Here is a 17,757-nt window from a genome sequence, read left to right as displayed (position 1 = left end):
ATAATGATGCTTATGATATGATTGAGCACCTTCAAAGGATGTTTAAAGGATAGGCTCATCAGAAAGATTTGACAATAATAAGGCACAATACTTTTGCCTTAATGGGATAATGATATTCGGTTGGACCACATGTTCTAAAGATGATAGGTATATGTACCTTGATATTTTGGGTTTCAAGAATGGTCTAGAGACTCAGCTTGATTTGAAAAACGATCTTTGAACAAATTCTATTCTCAGTTTGTTAAGAACAAAAGGAATGAGATAGACAGAACATTCACTGAGTTGTTAAGCATGTTTAGAACTGCTGAAAATAACACGGTAAAGGCATGAATTACGTCCATATTGATGATGTACACATGGAATATAAATGAGAAAGGAAAATGGACTGGCAAGGTGAATATTTGATCTTATTCGGTGTCAAACCAAAGTCCAATACCAAAGGGCTTTTGAAGCCTGATAGTGGTGTTGCTAAAGGATATGATTGTCATTTCTGTGGAAATAACTGGATGATTGGAAGTTAGTTGTCGAGATTGTTTGGAAGATCTAAAGAAGAAGACTAGCAATGGTCAAACTTCAGGTATAGGGTTAGAATTGGAGCAAAAGTTGCTGCTCTAGTTGAAGGAACTCGATACCTAATTTTGCCCATATAGGCGAGATTGAGAACTTGATAAATTGTTATTACGTGCCTGCCTTTAGGGGATGCATTAAATCAATTTCTTATCAGGACAAGAAAGGTTTTTATTTTAATTAATTAAATACTAGTTGTTTATTCTATTTTAATGATAAGGCTTATAATGTTGCACAATTGGTTAATAATTTATATGTTCTAAGATGACTCAAATCAAACATTACCTCTACCATTGTCGTTAAGCCATATTAATGAGAAACGTATTTATGAGTTACATATAGATGGATATTTGGATAAGTTTGATTTTGAATCAAACGCAAGATGCGAACTTTGTCTCATTGTCAAACTGACTAAAGCTTCTTTTACCTGATCAGGTGAAAGGGACACCGCATGATTAGGACTTATACATAATGATGTATGTGGTCGAATGTGTATGATGGCAATGGGTGGCTTATACTACTTCATAACATTTACTGATGATTTCACTAGATATTGATATGTGTTTCTTATGAAGAATAAATCTGATTCTTTTGAAATGTTCAAAGAATATAAGGCTGAAGTAGAAAAGCAAACAGAGGAAAGTATAAAAGTTCTACGATCAGATCGTGGAGGAGAATACTTAAGCCTCAATTTCAAGAGTTTCTTGAAGGAGTGTGATAGTGTATCATAACTTACTTCTTCTTGAACACCTCAATGGAATAGAGATTTTGAGAGGAGAAATCGTACCTTTTTGGACATAGTGCGATCGATGATGAGTCAAGTGGATCTTCCATTCAGTTTATGGGGTTATGCTCTAGTGACTGCTGCATATACACTTAACCAAATTCCGACTAAAGCGGTTCAAAATACTCCGTATGAGATATAGAGTGACAAATGTCCTAGCATGTCATTTATGAAAATTTGGGAACGTGAAGCGTTTGTAAAACATTTATCCTCTGACAAGCTTGGACCAAAATTAGATAGATACTATTTTGTGGGATACCCAAGTGAGACTAGGGTATATTTTTTATAATCCTTCAGAGAACAAAGTGTTTGTTACTCGGGCCGCTGTATTTCTTGAGGGAGAACTACTTTCTAAGAAAATCAGTGGGAGGATAATACATCTCGATGAAGATCGAGAACCACATGATAACATTGAACCAGAGTTGGAATAAGATCAGTATGTACATCAAAGTGTTGAAAGTAATCATGTCCAAGAAACACAGGTTATTCGTAGATCTAGTGGGATTCACCATGAGATTGGGAGAAATTATGAATTTCTTTTGACTCAAGATGGTGATGTGATTCTTACGGATAATGATAAGCCTTTCACCTACCAAGATGCTATGAACAGTTCAGACTCCAAGAGATGGCTAGAGGCCATGAAATCCGATATGGAATCCATGTATCAAAATAAAGTACCGACTTTAGTTGATCCACTCGAAGGGGTAAAACCTATAGGGTGCAAGTGGGTTTTCAAGAATAAAACTGACATGGATGGTAAAGTACAGACTTATAAGACGCGACTAGTGGCAAAAAAGTTTCAAACAAATTTATGGTATAAACTATGATGAGATTTTTTCATCGGTTTCTATGGTCAAGTCCATCGGGATTTTGTTAGCAATAGTTGCTTACTTTGACTATGAGATTTGGCAAATGGATGTCAAAACTGCTTTCTTATATGGGAGCCTTGAAGATGATGTATATATGATACAACCTGAGGGTTTTGTCGATCCAAAGTTTGCTAAGATAGTTTGTAAGTTGCTTCTATCTATTAATAGATTGAAGCAAGCCTCAAGGAGAATGAATATTCATTTTGATGAAACGGTCAAAGAGTTTGGCTTTATTCAAAATGAAGATGAACCATGTGTTTGCAAGAAGGTTAGTGGGAGCCATGTGACATTCCTAGTATTATATGTAGATGACATATAACAAATAAGGAATGTCATACCTTCTCTACAGGCTAATAAGACTTGGTTGAGAAACAGTTTCTCGGTGAAAGACTTAGGCGATGCTACCTATATATTAGGGATCAAGATCTATGGAGATATATTGAAAAGATTAATCGACCTAGTCGGAGTACATACATTGATAAAGTATTACATCATTTTATGATGCAAGAGACAAAGAAAGGATATGTTTCGATGTCTCATGGGATAGTGATCTCAAAAGATAATTGCCCCCTAAATCATTAGATGACAAGGGCCGTTTGAGAAAGCTCCATATTGGATCTATAAAGTGTACAATGATATATATTTATCTTGATATTTCGTATGCTTTGAGCATAACGAGCAGATACCAGTCTAATCTAGGCGAGGGTCGCTAGATAATTTTCAAGAATATTCTTAAGTACTTAAAGAAGACTAAAGAATTATTTTTGGTGTATGGAGAAGATAGGGAACTGGTTGTAAATGGTTACACTGATACTAGTTTCTTAACCTAATATCTGGATAGAAAAGGATGATTATGTGTCTATGTCTGGTTTGTGTTTTGTCGAAATATAAGTTATGTTAGCTGGAATGGTTCACAACAAGAACATTGGTGATTCTATAATTGGAAGCCGGATATATTGATACTCTTGAAACAACCAAGGAGACTATTTAGGCATGTCCTTAGTCGATATCACCTTATTAATGAGATTAATGATCAAGGAGATATAAATGTAAAGTGCATAGTAATGATAATGTTGCAGACCCACTGACTAAGGCTTTGTCGCAGCAGAAGCACGATGGTCATACTAGTTACATGAGTATTAGATACATGGGTGATTGACTCTAGTGCAAGTGAGAGATTGTTAGTGTTTGTGCCCTAGAGACAACACTATGATAATTTAGTTTAAGACATTAAGATTATTAATGTTTATGTTCTATCGATTATACTCTTTATAATTTATTAATTCTTAATTTCCAGCGATATAAATGTTAGATTAATAAATATCCTTGGAATATGATATGCAATTCTATATCTCTAAGTACGTAACTTAGAAATGAGATTATGAGAATAGTATCAATATTCCTAAAGGTCCCTAGTCGAATATTATTATTAAGGGACAATAATAATGCATTAAGATTGGTGTGTTTGTTGAGTGATGATCATATCTCATTGATCATAGGTATAGTGATATTAAAGTCAAAAACACAGGCAGATGTATATGTACATGGTGCTGGACAGACCCGATGTGAGATTCTACATGTCACTTGTATCATAAGTAATTCTTACAGTGATAATGATGTAATGGTCCTTAGACCTGAAGTCATAATATTTCTATACGAGAATTAATATAGATTGATTCCATTAAAAGTTATCCTTGACCGGGTAATGATAAAAATGTACATTGGGTATATTATGAATCGTCTGAGAAATATGAATGATCTAGATGGGATTTAAACCTCCTATTTTATGAGTGATATTATTGGCCTCTTGTGTGAAATAGACTATGAAATGCATGATCACGCTCAAATAGTGATTTGATATGATAGTCTACTCATTGATCAAGGAAACTTAGATTAAACTATGATGAGGATGACACATTACATGCCTCTAGTTTAATCTATAATATTTGGTTAAAGGGATTGTATTACATTGTACATTATTCACAAAAGGTTTAATCAATCACCGATTCAATTATTATTACTTGGGTAGCAATGATGTATTACTAGATGCCGCTCATTGTTTACGATTTTAAATTAGATTTAAAATTCGTTGCCAACGTAATAATCACACACTAAGAATGCTTGTAGAATTATTTAATTTAAATTATATTTAAATTATATTAAAGTAATTCGAATTATTTATAATATTGATTAATTATGACTTAATTAATTAGATAAATATTGATATTCGAATTTACTAATATTAATTATGAAATTTATTTGTTAAATAATTAAGTGAGACTTAATTATAATACAAATAGGAATTTCGAATTAATAATAATTCCTAATTAGTTAAGAGTTATAATTCATTTTTCTACTCTCTATATAATATCTCTTGTGTGGCTGATTTTGCAAGCAAGACTTTTATTAAAACCCTAGCCACCAAGAGAGAAGATGGAGAGAGCAAGAAGAAACAGGTTTGTGTTAGTACACATCCTATCCTTGAGTTTAAGCATTCGTGTGGATACCGATAAAGCGTAGATCGCGAGAGCGGGATGCGTGGTGATTGAACAAGTTTTGGATCTTCATTAGTCAACCAATTGGTAAAACTTCTTAAGGTAAACAATCTGATCTACGAATTAAATATATGTTTTTCGCATGGATCTTGCGGTGGGTTTCGAAAATTCTGACTTTTTCACATTTTTAATTACTGTTTCCGTTGCCTTAATGTGCTCGAAACCCAACACATACAACACAATATTATAAGCACATTACTTACTTAATTCAACCAATTGAGGCTTACTTTCAGCATTCAATAAATTAATCTTCAATTCAGGAGTTCTATAATAAAGGGAATCAAACTCACCAGCAATAGCACCAAAACACATCTTTAAGTCATTAATAGTAAGGTTTTCGATATTGATATACTTATAAACCTTTTTGACATTACTTTTGGTGGAGGAAAACAAAAAATGAACAAAATGACCCCCATAGTAGACCGTCACATTGTACAAGTTATTCATGTTAAATATAAACAAATTAAGAACCCTAATTGCAAAAATGACCATATAACATCATATATTCAAAGCAAGAACATTTAGCCCTAATTAACTATAAAAAGTTCAAATATACCATTATTTACGTTGTTTTTTTATCGGTTGTCTGATTTACATCTTCACAGTCTGTTTCAGCTTCATAACCCTTCTCTGTTTCATTGTCTCCAGCATCATTCGCTCCATCTTCAATAAAAATGTCATCGGTATCATCGGTTGCTTGAGTTAAACAAACCTCAACACCCGATCGAGTTCGAACCATTATTGCGATTAAGGTTTAGATCAGTTATGTGTGTGTGTAAAAAGGGGAGTGTATATATAAGGGGAAAACGGATTTTAATTTAGGGATATAGGGCATACGGGCTGTGGGTTTTAATTGGGTTGGGTTTAATTTGTTGAGTGATTTTAGAATTGGGCGGGTCAGTTATCTGGTATGGCAGCCGACGTGTTAACATTTAACATAGGGTCGTCTATAGTCAACATGATTTAACGGCCATGAAATTTTTAAAGTGTGCAATGATTAAGTTGAATACTTCTATTTGTTAAGTGACCTCATTGACAGTTTTTTGAGTTCGATAACCCAAGTGAAAGTTAGTGGTTATTTGAGTGATCAAAACGCCATTTAACCTTAAGTTGAGCTGCAATGATTCAAAATACGTGTAGTTAATAGTTTCCCCCCTAAAATTCTAGGAAGCTCCTAAGTGCTTCCGTCCATGATTAACGGTATTAATCGGTATTAAACGGTAACGATTGATGTCAATAAAAATCGTAAAAATAATCAATAATGTAATGTGTTAAAAAATGAGGGGAATAAAAGTTAATATGCAAATTATGAAATTCAAGCAATATTTTTATAGTATCATAGAGATGCAAATTATAAATTATTCTTTAATGTATAGAAACTCATTTATCACCATAGTGTATGAGAACATCTATAATCTTTTAAAATTTCGAAGACTCATCTAACACGACATGATATTACACACTGATGACTAAAATAAACATATATTCAAAAAAGAGGTTGTGTATATTTAATTTAGGTAATTAATAAAATTTGTCGATGATATGAATTTATAGATATTTTATTTACTCTATAAACTACATATAAACACTTTATACCAATTTTATATTATTAAAAAACGAATTCAAATTTCAAACTCTTGAAGAAGGTTGTAATTGGTAGAACAAATTTTACAGTTAATCAACATCCACTATTTTTCAAAACGTTATTTATCTTTAAAAAAAAATGGGAAATTAACTTTTTACTCCCTTTCTTCCATTCAATTCACTAAATATTTTTTTCAAACACTCGACGCGCATTTTAAATTGAATATAAAATATATTTTCATAATTAATTTTCACAATTTTTTTCTGTATTAAACTTTGAATATTAAATTTTTATTCGGAAGAAAAAAATCAAAATAATTTATATAACTATATTTTAGAGGAGTATTAAAATGCGTGCCGAACTCCCCATCCCGATGAGACAAACCCAATTGGACGGAGGGAGTATAAATTGTGTCTTAAAAAACCCAAAATATTAACAGGAAAATATTTGGAGAAAAAATAAATGAAAAAGATCATATATATGGAAAAAATGTTAAAATGACATTTTTTGGAGCAAATGATTGAAAATATTTATTTTGGAGTTGGAGGACCGAAAATACCGTTTGAAATACGTATTTATCATATTCTATTTTGACTTGATATATATTTGTCAAATGGGTATAAAAAAATTATGATAAGCATTTGTTAGTTGGTTATCTCAAATATAATATTCAAATTATAAATATATACTTTTTACAATTTTTTAAAATATTCAATTCAGAAATACATATTCAATTCTAAAAATCCCCGATTAATCCCCGATTAATTTTAAAAAAATATTTGGCCGATCTATTTTTTGAAATCTGATTAATATTTTTAAATTATCTTTGAATTATATATCTCATAATAAATAAGATAAATAAGATAAATAATATTAAAATATTTATATCTGATTTTTGTTCCGATTAATTCCTGATTAATTCATAAACGATTAGTACCGATTAAGGAGAAATGTGAAATTAAACGAGTATTTTGGTCAGAATACTTTCAAAATAGAGTAGGTATTTTCACCCCTTACATATGAGCACCCAATAAACCCGACACATACGAGAAAAGCAGAATGAAAACAAAATAAGAGAAGGGATTTTCAGGTGAGTGCAGCAGAAGAAGAAAGAGATGGAGAAGCAAGAAAGTGCAATTGCGTCAGCGAGAGAGAATGATACTCCTAACACCCAATCCCACAAGAATTTTAATACCAAGGGAGGAGGTGGAGGAGCATCAACAAACCCAAATCTGAATAATAACAATAATAATAAAGGCAAATCTTGCAAAGGCTGTCTTTATTATTCATCATCCTTCAAAGCTAATTCTCGTAATCCTCTTTGTGTTGGCATATCTCGTTCTCTCCCTCAAGGTCAATCTCCTCTCTCTCTCTCTCTCTCTCTCTCTCTCTCTCTCTCTCCCCCCCTCTCTCTCTCTCTCCCGCTCTCTCTCTCTCTCTCTCTCTCTCTCTCTCTCTCTCTCCCCCTTTGTATATATGTTATGTTGGATAAAGATCCTTTCTTTGTCAAAAATATGATTGATTTTAATTAGGGTTCTTCATGTTTTATTGTTTTTTATGCGGGGTTTTCTTGAATTAAGCTTTCTAGATGTGTTGTTTTGATTAGTGATTGTTGTTCTGTTGTTATCTAATGTTTGGGTTATTAAAGATTGATGCTTTAATTGAATTGGACTAGTTCTGGTTCTTGATTTGATTGGTTTTAGTTTTTATCATTGTAAAGGCCTAATCTTTGTTCTCTGGAATTAGGTTGTCTGCATTGTTTATATTCTTTGTTGTTATTTACCTCATTTAAAGTGTTTTTCCGGAAGGTGTCTCGTACTGTTTACATTGATCTCCGTATCTGTTGAGAGTTGAGACTCAAACCCTGAACCTGCAGTAGAATTTAATTTGTACAGTTCTAGTTGAGTAGTACATAATTTTTTCACTTACGAAAAAAGGAGAGATGCATTTTTCTGTTTGAACAGAATGCAGTACACAAAGTTCCAAGACAAGCATGTAGCTGTATCTAATATGATTTCAGACCCATTACTCCTTTTTTTTAATTATATTTTTTGCCTTCTATGATCAAATCTTCACGTACGTAAAATGGCCCGCTGCTCACATTCATGGTAATTGGAATAGAATGATGTATACAGATTGCAGTATTATTCTAAGTTACCTGGACTCTTCAATTTTGCCCTCATAACCGTGTCCATCGCACATGACGTGGGTGTGGGTATGGAATCTGAGTCGGATCCTTCCGGTGGAAACCCTCCTTCCGATGGAAACCGGACATTTTGACCTTAAGAAATCTAGTTCAAAATGATTTATAAGGTCTCACAACAACTTAATCCTCATACTCTTAATTCTAGGGAGGGGTTTCTATTGATTACTATATTCATGTTATCCTTTTGATTTATGTTATAAATATGACATAAACAATTATGTATATGTTTACTTTATGTGGTAGAAGACACTAACTTACAAATGTAATGCATGTAAAGTAGATATAATTTCGCTTATGTGAAGTTTATATTCCGAATACCCGCACCCGTGTCCAATTTTGGTTCCATATCCACGAATCCTATGTTTTTTAAAAACTAAGAATCTGACACTTGGATCCGCACTCGTATCCGACACCCGTACCTGAGTACGGGTAACTTAGTTATTATTCTAATTCAGTAGCTTCAACATCAAATTTTACCATCTTGTACTCTTGTCTCTTGGTGTTTCTGATTGCAATTTCATTGCTGTAGTGTAGCCCAAGGAATTAATAACCAATTTTTTTATCCAAACAACATTGCGAATCGACTAATTGAGTCATTAAAAGTGCAATCTGCAACATTTATTTGGGTAATATAATATTGATGCGGAGTAACACATACAACTAGTGAAGGATAGCAAGGAAAGAACTACCAAATATTAACAGCAGTAATCTGGGTCCCTATCTCGCTCAAATGATTCATTCCATAGATCTATTTTAAGTTGCTGATAATAGTAATCATAGCATTAAATGAATGGAATCTCTTGTTTGACATTGATTAAGACCCGGCCTTACGTCAAAATATCTTTGTCAAGACTTAATCGCACTAGTATTGTATGGCGGAAATGCCCGACTCCAATGCTGCTAAATCAGTAGTCACAGGCAGTATCATGACACATTAAGTAGTTCCAACCTAATTATCATGTTATATCATTATTCTAAAGTAGCAAATTTTGTCTCAACTCCCAGTTTTAGTATTTTTCTGAAATTACTTATTGAAAAGTATATCGTATGTGTTGATCAACTCGTCAAATATATGCATTTATTGAAGAATTTACATAGAGTTGATGCCAATAATTTATGTTAGACTTTGCTGTGCCTGCGCGGCTGTTCCAAGGATTGCATATATTTTTAGCATGTTTTAAAAAGTCTATGTACATACACTGTTTGAATTTAGATAAAATCGTGAGCATATGCATAATCTTTGATTACGTATTTATGTGTATGAAAACAGATTGATGTTATTGGCGCCTTATATCTTGATTATATCTTGATTTTTATTAAATATCTGTAAGTCCTAATTCTCAGACTTGCTCCGTCTTTGCTTTATTAATGTAGTCATAATGTCTGCTGTAAAGATGCTCCTTTTGTGAAGAAACATCTCTTTTTGACAGCAAATCTCTCCCATGTGAATACACATGTATTTCAGGCATTCTATGTGTCGCACTCCGATAATGATTGACAAATGTCTTGAGTCTCTTGACTGCAGTATCTTAATTTCTGTATCTTTATCTCAATTTGCATAGGAGTGTTTGGATGTCAGTTTTTTTTATTACAACCGGTTTAGATACTAATATTTTATTTCGATTTTTATAGTACCTCAAAACATTGTTGGAAAATCTGAGGTGGAAGCTCATGAAAAGGGTAGGGACTTTGCAGATTTCAGATATGGTTGTGTTGGTTACTCAGTTTACTCAGATCGGAAAGGTCAAAAAAATGTGCAAGATGGAAACTCAGAACTTCCTGCCTGCATTGGAATTGAGGTCGTCATCTCCCTATTTTTTTCTACCTTTTCTTTGAAAATTATAGATGATATTTTATATTTACAAGTTTTAAAACACTTATTTCATAACGATTCTGGTTGAGGGAAAAGCTTTTTGTAATATTGATTGTTCTTACTGGCTTCATATAAATTTATGTTATGTGTGTGATTGTATGTCAGAGCATGTTAATATTGATAGGTGGTATTTCTAATTAAAACAAGTACCAGTATGCCTGTCTTAACATATGGGTATCACATGATTTTAATCCATATATGCTATCTTGTGTTGCAACAGGTTTTAGTGGACAAAAAAGTCACAGCTGCTGACTCTGTTCCTGCTCATGCTCATAACAGACAAGGTAATTTTGGATTATAGTTTAGTATCCACTTTTGGGATGAACTCTATCATTTATACCTAGATTTACTGAATCTTGTTTAGTTGGGCCTTAAGTAGTGCATATCCTCATATTAAATCTGCTACCTGTGTTCTAATACCGTTCTAAAATGTAAAAGCAAAGATAAATGACACACAAGTTAAAATAATCTTTTTTTTTATACTTAAGTTCTGATACGTTACATTTGATGCTAAAACTCATCTTTCCTTCACATTGCAAATGCAAAGGTAATGTAATTTACAAGGCTGTCAAAATTATCTGCGACATAAGTGAATTTTTGTTGTGGACATAGAAAAAGTCTTAGGGACTCCATGTTATTTACCAATGGCTAATGGACACAGCTGTTAGTACAACATGTTCAGTATACGGGTAAATTCTATATTGTGGTTTCGACTAGTAGCTGTGATCAAAGTGGGGATACATCTGATGGAAAGAAAATGGCGCCGCTGTTGTTTCTTGGTGGTGTGTTTCATAAAATATTACCTAAAGGAATATGAAATTTGTAAATAAACAAATTTTCAAAGATTAGGTGTTTGAAATTTGGGATGTGAAGACTTAATATAGAATACGGACATAGTTAATATTGTAACTGTTCCTGTAGATTGAATCTTCGCCTTATAGTTTTGTTCCTTGTTGGTGGTTTATATTTTTAGCATTGTTATATGTATTTGTTTCTAATTATTAGTTGTCGAACTGTTGTATCTATATAATATGGTCATTGTTCCTGTGGATTGAATCTTCTCCAAATAGTTCTGTTTGTTGTTGGTGGTGTACGTTTTTAGCATTGTTATTTGTATTTATTTCTAATTAGTTGTTGTCGAACTGTTGTTTTATATAGATAATCGTAGATCGCCACAGCCTCAGACACATAAACCTGCAGTGTCTGTAGGGGACGAGTTCTTAAAAAGGTAAAACCCAATCACTGCTGAAGTGCTGTTCTTTAGTTCTTAAATTTCTCCTCTATTTCAGTTCTTATCCAAATGTAATACATTCAGCTTACGATTAAAAAATTTTGAACAAACATTTCAGGTTTACAAGAAATGCAGGCCTGGTAGCAGCAGGGGTTGCGAAAAATGTAAGGAAAGTAGGCAATCAAGTAAAAGCAAGTGTCGATGACATCCTCTACCCATACCGCCGACCCCCAAAGTAATAAGTATCTCTGCGTGACAAGATAAAAGAGAAGAACAAGGCAATGGAGTAGCATGAACTTTGCTGGGTGCAACTTTGTTTTTGTTTTTTTTTGTATTTATTTGTGATCTTCCTTGCAAACTGTTATATTTATCCCTATTTGCTCACTTTATACCAAAATAAATTTCAGCTGAAAAAAGCAAGAGGGTACTATTTTCCCTTAGCAACTTTTATTGCATTAGTTTCAGTATTAGCTCATGTGTTTTCTTTGTACCAGAAGAGTCACGGTGTCAAAATATAATAAAAATTAAACTTTACTAGAAAACAAAACTTTCTAAGAAATTACCTTTATAAATTACGTTTGGTAAATTAAAGCACAAGCCCGTCTAGCTCAGTTGGTAGAGCGCAAGGCTCTTAACCTTGTGGTCGTGGGTTCGAGCCCCACGGTGGGCGATATTGTTTTAAAGCTTTATATGAGAGTAACTTTTTTTTCCACATGCTCATTGACAACATCAATAGAGCCAGTATAGGGAAAGAGTAGTTAATATGAAGTGAACGATGTTTGCCTCAGCTGTCGTGCAATGCTGACCTGAACTTGACTCGTTTATAAGCTAACCCGGCTCGACCCGAATTATAATCCTAGCTGCACCCACTGGTTGGGTTCCTTCCCTATACATAAATTGAAGAAACCGGCAACTTGCCCATTCATTTTTATCATTGCTGTTGATCTTGTTACACCTACCTTTCTCTTTATCTTATTTCATTTATGTACCAGATTTACCTTATGATTTTATTAGTATGTGTTTGTATCATTTGCATCATCCAGTTTCATTTGTCATAGAATCTTACAAGCACCATGCAGTTTTTATTATGAAGAGTAGCTTACTAATATAGCATGCTTTACATGATCTTAAAATTGAAGTACAATTTGACTAAGGATATTCTGCTCGCTCCTTTCGAGAATCCCCTAAATCCTAATGCTTCTGCATAATTAGAACGCAGAAGTCACCAAACTCCGAAATAGCATGAGCTTTTTAACTTGGTAGCATTCATTCGGTCCATCTCGTTACAGGTGTTAGAAACAGGCATAACAGGAATTCTCATTATTTTGCAGCTACCTAGAGGTTCATTTATTAACAGGATTCTCAATGAATGTCTTAATCATATCGCTTAATGAAACTGATTCTGTTATTATTCAGATATATAATTCAAGTACATTATTTTGCAAGTTTGTTAACAGATCGGACACAGTAGGCGCGGAGTCGGCACAGCAATGAGCCGGGTTGCCTTTGGAGCTGAGAGTCCATACATGTCACTCATGTCAACTTGGCTCGGCTTCATACCATCAGGCAATTCCCAGTTAAAACAGTGAAGAAGGTGTGCTAAGCCCATTTCAAATGCATGAAGGCCCAGCTGCATGCCTGGACATGATCTGCGACCTGTCCCAAACGGTATGAACTCAAAGTTGTTGTTTCTGTAGTCTGGCGCTCCCACATCAAGAAACCTAGAGGGCTTAAATGCTTCTGGCTCATCATTCCAACACTTCCCGTCGTGCCCCATTGCCCAAAGGTTAATTATGACCCTGGATCCCGCTGGAATATAGTAGCCAGCAACATATACATCCTCGGCTGCAGCACGGGGTAGAAACGGGAGGGGAGGATGGAGCCGTAGGGTCTCTTTGAGTACACACTTAAGGTAAGTGAGTTTCTCCAAGTCTCCCTCTTCGACACAGCGATGAAGTCCTACTACGTTGGAAAGCTCTTCCTGAGTCTTTCTGAGCTCCTCCGGGTTTTTCAATAGCTCTGACATAGCCCACTCTATAGCGGCAGCTACAGTCTCTGTCCCCCCAAACATTATATCCTGAAATTAACAAATTATTATGATATAGACTGGTTTGTCAGTACACTGTAATTTCTAACAATGGCATAATGAAAGTCCACTTACCATAATAATGCCCTTGATATTATTTTTTGTGAGTTTTATAGTGGCCTGTAAATCATCAGATTCAGCTTTAGCTTCTCCTTCCTCAGTGTAAAAAGCCAGTAACTCGTCCACCATGTCCTTGTCACCTATATTTTTTCCCTTCCTTTTTATTATGTGTTGGTCTATAATGGAATCGATGAACGTATCTAGTGATCCACGAGCCTTGCGAAGTCTAGCTTTAAGCCCTTGAGGATCAGCCCTACTCATCCATGGAACGAAATCACATACATTGAAAGAACCAAATAATTTGGAAAATTCCTGCATTATTTTTATAAATTCAGTGCCCCCGTCGCTCAACCTTGATCCGAACGCAGCCCGATAGATGATTTTCTCCGTAAACCCAAAAACTAATTCGCCTAGATTAATAGCTTGATTAGCATTTGATGCAACATCTCGGAGCATATGGTTTAACTCGTCACGGACAGAGTTCCAGGACTCAACCCGTGCACGGCTAAAGAGCTTCATGACACAAATTTTGCGCATTTGACGCCACCAAGGGCTGTAGTCAGCAAAGGCCATGTTGGCCCTGCCATATGAAAGGTAGTCCAGAGCAATACTAGTAGGGCGGTTGGAGATTTGGTCTTGATGAGTTTGAAGAATTTGACGTGCCATATCAGGCGTCGACACGACTACAATGTCTTGGGCACCCATGCGGAGGTAAAATAGACCACCATAACGGCTCGCAAGTTTGGCGAGCCCACGGTGAGTTAGACAGGCCATCATCAGCGTATTGCCAATCACTGGCAAGCGTCTCGGCCCTGGTGGATAAGGTTTACCCCCAAAACGTGATATGAAAAATATCATTGAGATAATTGTTAGGAGCAAAATGAAGAGAAGTGACATGGGATTAGAGGTCTGTAAGTGGATTAAGAAAGAAAGAGACAGGTTTGATGTTCCTACTGAATTTTAATGAATCTACAAATGCGATAGCCTACAGATTCCTTAAATATACAATTTATTATAACAACTTTTTATTTTAAATCTTTTAATAATCAGGCAAGCAACAGATACTACTATGGAATCAGCAGGGCGGCGAGTAAGGTGATGGTCTAGGGCCTCCAAATTTTTAAACATCTCGAAAAAGTGTAATGTAAAAATAGTAATTTGTATGATGAAGATGCTATTGCCTCTTGGGGCACAAATTGACAAGAGCCGGCCTGGAAATCAGAACAAAACAAGTCTAGTCTAGCTAACTTGTTTGCAACGGACTTTAAATTGTAATACATTTTGGTGTCATCCATGACTAAGTATGGTAGCGGGGCTGACACGTCTAATTTTGCATCACGGCCAACTTGGATCAATCATAATCATGTTTAGAGTAATAAAACATTGCCAACAACTTACCTAATTCAAGTACACTGGTCACTCGGACCGGATATTTTTCGAGTTCAGTAGTGTTTAGGAAGTTCTTAGTATGTTTATTAAAATAATTTTAAATTTTGACTTGCTACCCTTCTTACCTCTCATTTGTTTACACTTTTTTTTCATACCCCTTCCAATTATTTACATTTCAAAAATTTCCAAAAATAGTAAAGTTTTTATAATTTTTAAAATAACTACATCCACTACTTCTCTCCACTATACCGACTTTATATATATGGGGGCCGGTCTACAACAAACATTTGTTGTAGACCGGTATACAACAAACAGTTTCTCCACCGTTGGATGGTGGATCTAACGGTTGGTAATTAAAACAGCAGCAAAGGGACCACGGAAATTTTCAGCGGTCCGTGGTAATTACCAAAATACCCTCCGCACGGACCGCGGAAATTTTCAGCGGTTGGTAGCGTTTTTTGTTTAACTAATTCTTGACAAACACAGTCTCTCTCAAACCTATATACATAAACACACAGCCGCAGCCTGCAAACACAAACACAAACACACAGCCAGCAGACCCACCACAAGCAACAATCACAGCAACCCAACCTTAAATCATTCTCCTTTTCCGTTATTAAGGTATATAATCGATTTTTTTTATGTTCTTTACAGTTTTATTGATATAAACTTATGTTTTTCTTTTGTTGTAGATCTTATTTTGTGTATATAATTCAAAATTTTAGGGTTAAATAATGTATGAATTAACATATGAATCGTACTATGATTAAATTCAAATTTTTAGAATTTCTAGGGTTCATAATTTGGACATGATTTAATTCGATTTTTAGGATAAATTAATGTTAATTTAGAATTAATTTAGTGTATTAAATTCAAATTTTTAATGTTAATTCGAATTTACAATTTCCATTCGAAATTTTAATAATCGAATTTATTATTTTAATTCGAATTTACAATTTTAATTCGAATTTTTAATATCCTTGTGGAATTAAAATTAGAATTATTCGTGATATTTTTAGTGCTAAATAGTAAAATCCATTTTTTTAGGATAATATTTAGGATAATGCGAATTATTAACCCTTATTTTATTTATAAATCGAATTTTAGTGTTACAATACAATTTTAGTGATAATTCGAATATGTAGGATTAATTTTAGGATTATTCGTGATAATTTTAGTGCTAAATAGTAAATTCGAAATTTTAGGATAATTTGTAGGATGAATCGAATTATTAACCCACCCTTAATTTATTTATACTTCGAATTTTAATTTAATTTATATATAATTCGAATTTGTAATGATAAATTTAGTGTTAAATTCGAGTTATGTTAGTGTAAAAGTATGGATGCAATTAACATATAATTTTGTTGCAAATAATGGGTAGTTATTTCGAATGTATTGTGAACTTGGTGTTTATATATGTGGTGATTGTTTTTATTGTGTACGTTGTGGTGTTTTTATTGTGGTGATTGATGAATTTTGTTGGCAATATTTTCAGGTATGGATAATTTTGATGATTTCGGGAATATGTTGCCGGGTCCTAACGCGCATAATATTATTTGGGATAATCGGTATCACGTCAGTGAGGATGTTTGGGATGGTGCAGGGAGAGATGAGTTGCAGAGCTATTCGGGGAACAAGTCATTGCACTTGTGGAAGTTAAGGAGACCACAGCGGGAATTGCTACACATGCTTGAGTTTGGGATTTTTGCAGACCCTGCTGTTGTCTTGGCTACTGACACTCGGTTGATATCTGCTTTGGTGGAGCGTTGGAGACCTGAGACCAACACTTTCTTCACGAGGCAGGGGGAGATGACTGTTACATTGGAGGATGTAGGGTTTATTTTAGGGGTGCCAGTTCAGGGGGATGCGCTGACTTGTGGGGTGATAGAGAACAAGGCGGCGTATTTTGCTAATAATTGGTTTGAGCCTTTGACCGAGGAGGAGGTGAAGGAGGCTTTGTATCGGAATAACATCAAGCTGGGGTGGTTGTTTGAGAGATATGGTGCACAGAAGCCTGAGAAGCACAATATGAGGGCCACGGTTGTACATACCAAGGCGTATCTGCTATTCATTATGGGTTGTATCCTCTTCCCCAGCATCAACCGCTCTTTTGTTCATGTTCGGTATATGCACCCATTGATTAATATGCGGGAGATTCCTTATTATGCTTGGGGTGCAGCTGTGTTAGCTCATATATACCGGGGTTTGGAGATTGCTGCAAGGAAGGGCAGCAAGAGCATTGCTTGTTGTGTCTGGGTGTTACAGTTTTGGTCTTACGAGAGATTTCCTCATATTGGCGTGCCTTTACGATCTCCCGGTCAGGAGGATTATCCGGTTGCTGAGGGATGGGCCTATGCTAGTGATACTCATGTCGGGGTTTCGAAGAAGCGCATGATGTCAGGCCCTCACCACAGCTTACCGTTCTATAGGGGTGAGTTTGATGGTGTTGCTGGTGATGAGGTGGTCTGGAGGCCGTATGCTAGGTTCGAGGATGTTATGGACAACGAGATGATACAGGCACAGTTAGCTGGGTGCGGTCGAGTTCCCCT

At 34.8% G+C, this 17,757-nt stretch overlaps 2 protein-coding genes and 1 non-coding gene across 3 annotated transcripts; 2 read left to right on the top strand and 1 right to left on the bottom strand.

Moving 5' to 3' along the window:
* Window positions 1-7,371: 7,371 nt before the first annotated feature.
* Window positions 7,372-12,114, top strand: LOC141723556 (uncharacterized). The gene is made up of 5 exons (XM_074525389.1): window positions 7,372-7,713; window positions 10,199-10,365; window positions 10,660-10,723; window positions 11,598-11,667; window positions 11,789-12,114. Exons 1-5 carry the CDS (start codon window positions 7,476-7,478, stop codon window positions 11,907-11,909), a joined length of 660 nt encoding a protein of 219 aa, XP_074381490.1. The 5' UTR covers window positions 7,372-7,475; the 3' UTR covers window positions 11,910-12,114.
* A 153-nt stretch (window positions 12,115-12,267) lies between these two features.
* TRNAK-CUU (transfer RNA lysine (anticodon CUU)) lies at window positions 12,268-12,340 on the top strand. The gene has a single exon. It is a non-coding gene; the product is annotated as a tRNA-Lys (tRNA).
* Window positions 12,341-12,769: 429 nt separating this feature from the next.
* Window positions 12,770-14,787, bottom strand: LOC141661378 (cytochrome P450 84A1-like). Its single transcript, XM_074468384.1, has 2 exons — window positions 13,832-14,787; window positions 12,770-13,747 (listed from the first exon to the last, which is right to left on the bottom strand). Exons 1-2 carry the CDS (start codon window positions 14,711-14,713, stop codon window positions 13,121-13,123), a joined length of 1,509 nt encoding a protein of 502 aa, XP_074324485.1. The 5' UTR covers window positions 14,714-14,787; the 3' UTR covers window positions 12,770-13,120.
* Window positions 14,788-17,757: the final 2,970 nt, after the last annotated feature.

This window comes from Apium graveolens, chromosome 5, assembly GCF_009905375.1.
Source record: "Apium graveolens cultivar Ventura chromosome 5, ASM990537v1, whole genome shotgun sequence".
In the NCBI taxonomy this organism is placed as follows: domain Eukaryota; kingdom Viridiplantae; phylum Streptophyta; class Magnoliopsida; order Apiales; family Apiaceae; genus Apium; species Apium graveolens.
Note: the sequence above shows the minus strand (reverse complement) of the source record. Positions and strands in the feature narration are given on the sequence as shown.

What these genes read in the sequence shown, in the direction of transcription:
- LOC141723556 (XM_074525389.1), top strand. Translation starts at nt 7,476, where the DNA reads ATGGAGAAGCAAGAAAGTGCAATTGCGTCAGCGAGAGAGAATGATACT. An exon ending in ATCTCGTTCTCTCCCTCAAG is followed by an intron (nt 7,714 to 10,198) that starts GTCAATCTCCTC and finishes CGATTTTTATAG; the next exon opens with TACCTCAAAACATTGTTGGA. An exon ending in GGGGACGAGTTCTTAAAAAG is followed by an intron (nt 11,668 to 11,788) that starts GTAAAACCCAAT and finishes CAAACATTTCAG; the next exon opens with GTTTACAAGAAATGCAGGCC.
- LOC141661378 (XM_074468384.1), bottom strand. Translation starts at nt 14,713, where the DNA reads ATGTCACTTCTCTTCATTTTGCTCCTAACAATTATCTCAATGATATTT. An exon ending in ATATCAAGGGCATTATTATG is followed by an intron (nt 13,748 to 13,831) that starts GTAAGTGGACTT and finishes TGTTAATTTCAG; the next exon opens with GATATAATGTTTGGGGGGAC.